The sequence below is a fragment of the Nuphar pumila genome, chromosome 3 (genome assembly GCF_984573655.1).
Source record: "Nuphar pumila chromosome 3, dmNupPumi1.hap1.1, whole genome shotgun sequence".
Lineage (NCBI taxonomy): Eukaryota > Viridiplantae > Streptophyta > Magnoliopsida > Nymphaeales > Nymphaeaceae > Nuphar > Nuphar pumila.
Window position 1 is genome coordinate 1,425,898 of NC_143251.1, and position 4,274 is coordinate 1,430,171.

General features: G+C 41.3%; 1 protein-coding gene across 1 annotated transcript; it reads left to right on the top strand.

The window, feature by feature from the left end:
• The first annotated feature begins 372 nt into the window (after positions 1-372).
• On the top strand, positions 373-2,470 carry LOC149841586 (ferritin-3, chloroplastic-like). Its single transcript, XM_089998565.1, has 8 exons — positions 373-926; positions 1,040-1,123; positions 1,212-1,272; positions 1,388-1,475; positions 1,586-1,647; positions 1,736-1,801; positions 1,895-1,958; positions 2,056-2,470. Exons 1-8 carry the CDS (start codon positions 622-624, stop codon positions 2,097-2,099), a joined length of 774 nt encoding a protein of 257 aa, XP_089854691.1. The 5' UTR covers positions 373-621; the 3' UTR covers positions 2,100-2,470.
• The last annotated feature ends 1,804 nt before the right edge of the window (positions 2,471-4,274 follow it).

A 4,274-nucleotide genomic window follows, 5' to 3' on the forward strand; every position in this document is an offset into this window, starting at 1 on the left:
TTGGATTCATATTCGAATCAACCATGATGCAACTGGAATTTTACCAGTTTTCACCCTTTTAGCTACGGACCTCGGAGACATTTGGATAAGACCAAAGGATGTACACTGAACCATGGGACGATTATCTCAACCCCATCTGCCAAGTGTGAATGCAAAAGATGCCGAGTGATGAATTGTGAAATTTGAGTGAGGCTGCAGGAAAACTACAAAAAAACGTCCATTTATTCTGGTGAAGAGAAATAGTTAAATTGCACAAAAGAGAACTAAAATACAAATAGCAAAACACGCTGAAATTCAAGAAAAAAAAGGTGAAGAAAAAACGAATTTTGTTTTTTTAAAGAAGGAGCCGTCGAGCAGTTTGGATATTTTGTGGGGGAGGGAGAAAGGGAGCAGAAGCATCCACACAGCACGAGCCTTCCACGCTCCACCTTTCCCCTTCTGATCTTAGCTGTCCACGTGTCATCAAATAGACGGTCGATTTCCTAAAAAAGGAGATAGATACGATTGACCTCCTACTATAATAGTGGCTTCCTAACTCGTAGGTTTTCCCATCCCCCTCCTCTCACTGCATCTTCATTCATTCATTTCCGAGTATCTTCTCCTCAACCCTCTTGGTAAGCCATGCTCCTAATAGCTCCAGGATTCGTTCCTTCTCTGAAGATCGGAACCCATTCTGGTGTGTGTCCGTCTTCTTCTTCTTCTACCCCTTGTTTGGGACTTCTTTGCGAGCGGAGCGGCAGAGACGGGAGGCGGCTCGTGATTTCTGCCTCAAAGAAAGGCGGTGATGAGGCCCTGACTGGGATCGTCTTCCAACCCTTTGTGGAGGTGCAGAACGAGCTTTACCTCGTCCCCACCTCTCCCAACCAATCCCTCGCTCGCCAGAGATATACTGACCCTTGTGAGGCCGCCATCAACGAGCAGATCAAGTGGGTTCTTTATCTTTTTCTCATAGAATTTTTGTTGTGGTTGCTTTTTATGCTTTCTTTGGGAGCTTGGTTTTGGGGATTTGATGGATCGATTTGTTGTTGGTGTTTTACAGCGTGGAGTACAACGTCTCGTATGCATACCACGCGTTGTTCGCATACTTTGATCGGGATAACGTTGCCCTCAAAGGTTTCGCCAAGTAATTTTCTAAACTATTTTTATTTTATGTTTTTTTCTATTGTCAATGGGTGGTTTCTTTCTTACAGTTGTATGTGGTCGATTTTCAGGTTTTTTAAGGAATCCAGTGACGAAGAAAGGGAGCACGCAGAGAAATTAATGGAATACCAGGTGTTCTTTCTTGGTTCTTGAGAGATCTGGATCTTTGATTTCATTCCCTTTTGTTGGTTGCTTCGTATTCTTTGGTTTCCTCCTTTTGTAAATTACTGTGTTTTTGCTTCTTTAGAACAAACGTGGGGGAAGGGTCAAGTTGCAGACAATACAGAGTCCGTTAACGGAATTGGATCATCCTGAAAAAGGGGATGCACTGCATGGTATTAAATCTTGTTCTGTGTTATGGATTTTTTTATTGTTTCTGTGTTTCTTCTAGATTTAGAATGACCTATAAAGAGTTAGTGAATTGACTATCCCTCTGTTTCTGCAGCCATGGAACTCGCTCTGTCTCTGGAGAAATTAGTCAACGAGAAACTTCTCAACCTGCATGATGTAATGCCCAAAAGAAATCCCCCATCTTTTACATTTGATGTTTTTGTTGTAGGATCCTTTTAGTTATTATTATTTTTTTAATACAAAGGTGGCATCAAGAGCCAATGATGCGCAGATGGCTGACTTTATCGAGAGCGAGTTTTTGGGAGAGCAGGTATTAATTTCTTTAACTTTGTCCCACTCAAATTCTAGTTCTTCCCGGTTCTCTATTTACCTAAAGCTCATGGAGACATGCAACGTTCTGTAGGTGGAAGCTATAAAGAAGATATCAGAGTATGTGTCTCAGCTCAGAAGGGTTGGAAAAGGACATGGTGAGAAGCAAATATTCTAATTAAATGAGTTGCAGGTCAGTTTGTGCTTGTGTATTTATTCTACCGATTATAACTTATTCCTTTTGATTTCTTGCAGGGGTGTGGCACTTCGATCAGATGCTCCTCAATGAGGGAGCATAAGATGATAGTTCGATGGTTGAAGAGATGTGCTGAGGGTTGGAAATGGGTGTCGTTTGGAAGTCGACGAATTGGGAGGGCTTGTTTTGTTGGTAGTGCATCAGTAGTAGCTGCTGCAGCGGCAGGCTGGTAGCTCACAGTTTGGGGTGTGATGCTCTTTTCACTTTCGTCTTTCCTCATTGTAATGGGTCACCCCTTTTTTTATCTTGACTACTTGGGGTTTGGGTCATACGTGCATAAAAAGCATAAACTTTCCCCTTTTTGCCTGTTTCGTTGCTTAGTTAATGATGGGTTCGGTAAGCTCAGAACTTTTTAATGTTCACCGTCTTTGGGATATTCATTAGTAAAAAACGTTTTCACCTTTTTCAGCTTTCTATTGTCCTCTTCCATTATATCTGTGTTTTTTATGTGTAAACTAAATGTGTGCCGGCACACCACCACAGATATAATGGCGCCATTAAGGGAAGTTTGATGGATTGTTATGTCATCTTCGCCATGGAAATAGGCGAGTTGATTGGAATTGCCTTTCTGAGGACTTCTTTCTGTCAGCCTAGCCAGAACACGTTTGGGCCTCACACCACCATCTGTTTGCACTTGAGTGATGGTGGTCCATACAAGCCCTATTGTCGCACCTTGAATGTGCAATCTGGTTCACGCATGTCATGGCATAGGTTATTTTTTTCATTTTTTAACCCTGTATAGCTTTTGCCTAAAACTCGGTGTGGCTCAATAAACCAGTGTTGTGAGAGGCGTACGCCTCAGAGCCGAAGCGCACACTCAAAGTATTGAAGCGTTGCAGTGAAGCGTTTCAGGCTTGAAACGCACGCTTCACTCATGTGAAGCGCATGCCTCAAGTCGAAACGCGCTTCGCTTCTAAGGCGTGCGCATCAATGCAATTTGTGAAGGGGAAAAGAGTATAACCTTCAGCTTGTAGGGGTTGGGTGGCCTCGGCTTAGCCTCCTCGCCGTAGTCTTCGTCAGAGTGACTATCGTCGTCGTTACGATTCTTTGTGAGGGAAGGTGTGGTCGCCTCCGCTGCCATGGAATTGATCGCTGACCTCCACTCTTCATCGCCTCCTCGCCACTGCTGTTGTCGTCCCTCATGGCGCCTCTCAATCTCTCTCTCTCTCTGCTTTTTTGGCTTTTTTTGTTGGTTTCTTTTTTTTTGTTTTTTCTTCAATGTCAATGCTTGATGGGTGATGCCTTGCTTGTTTCCATTGTTTTTTCTTGGGTGAATGCATGAGTTGGTTGTGTTTTTTTTTGTTTAAAAAATGATGGTGTATGTGGTATTTGCGTGCTTGTGGACAAGGTTGCATGACATTGGCAATGCTGGATGTTTTTTTTTCTCTTTTGATGGTTATGGGTTTCCTTTATTCTTTGCTTTTTCTTTTCTGTTCTTTTTTGGTTGTGGTCTTCTTTTGTTATGTTGGTTCCACGATATGGGTGTTTATGTTGGATTACAATGTGTTTTGTTGACCATTATCTATTGTTTTTGAAGAGAAAAATCTCTGTTTTTAAAGGGTTATATAGTTTTAGCTCCTGCATGAATGCTCCATCGCATGAATGGTGCATGAATGGTGCAGTTAATCAGACACTTCCTCATGCATGATGTTACTGTTTATTGGTTGCTGTCTGGAGGTCAACCTTTTACTTTTCTCCTTTTTCGCGTACAAGTGTTCGTTCTTTGTTCTTATTAGATCATATACAAATCATATTAGAGTTGGTACCTGATTTCTTATGTTTTGGGTATTTATTGTACCTTCCTTTTTCTGTTAAAATGGTTCATGAATGTCATGCTTTATGTGGGAATCAATTTTATGTTGAGATATATCAGAGTGATTCAGCTGCATCCACAATTTGGAGGATTATCTTGACAAAATTTGCTTCTCCATTGACATGGTGTCTTATAATACATTGTGGTTGCTGCACCACTACAATTAATAGCATTGTATTTGGAAAAAAATAAGCCTTTTTAGTATAATATCTTTCAGTACAATAAAGACTTCAAGCAACTTATTGCAAGATGCCTTGAAATGAATAGTGTGATTCAAACAAGCAACCAACTTGTCCAATTCGACTCAAGAAAATGAACAAGAAATCCGGATTTGTTCTTTTGCTTAGTTATGCCATCTGAAACGCAGAGCACTCAACAGAATGAACATGCTGCAAATTCCTACCT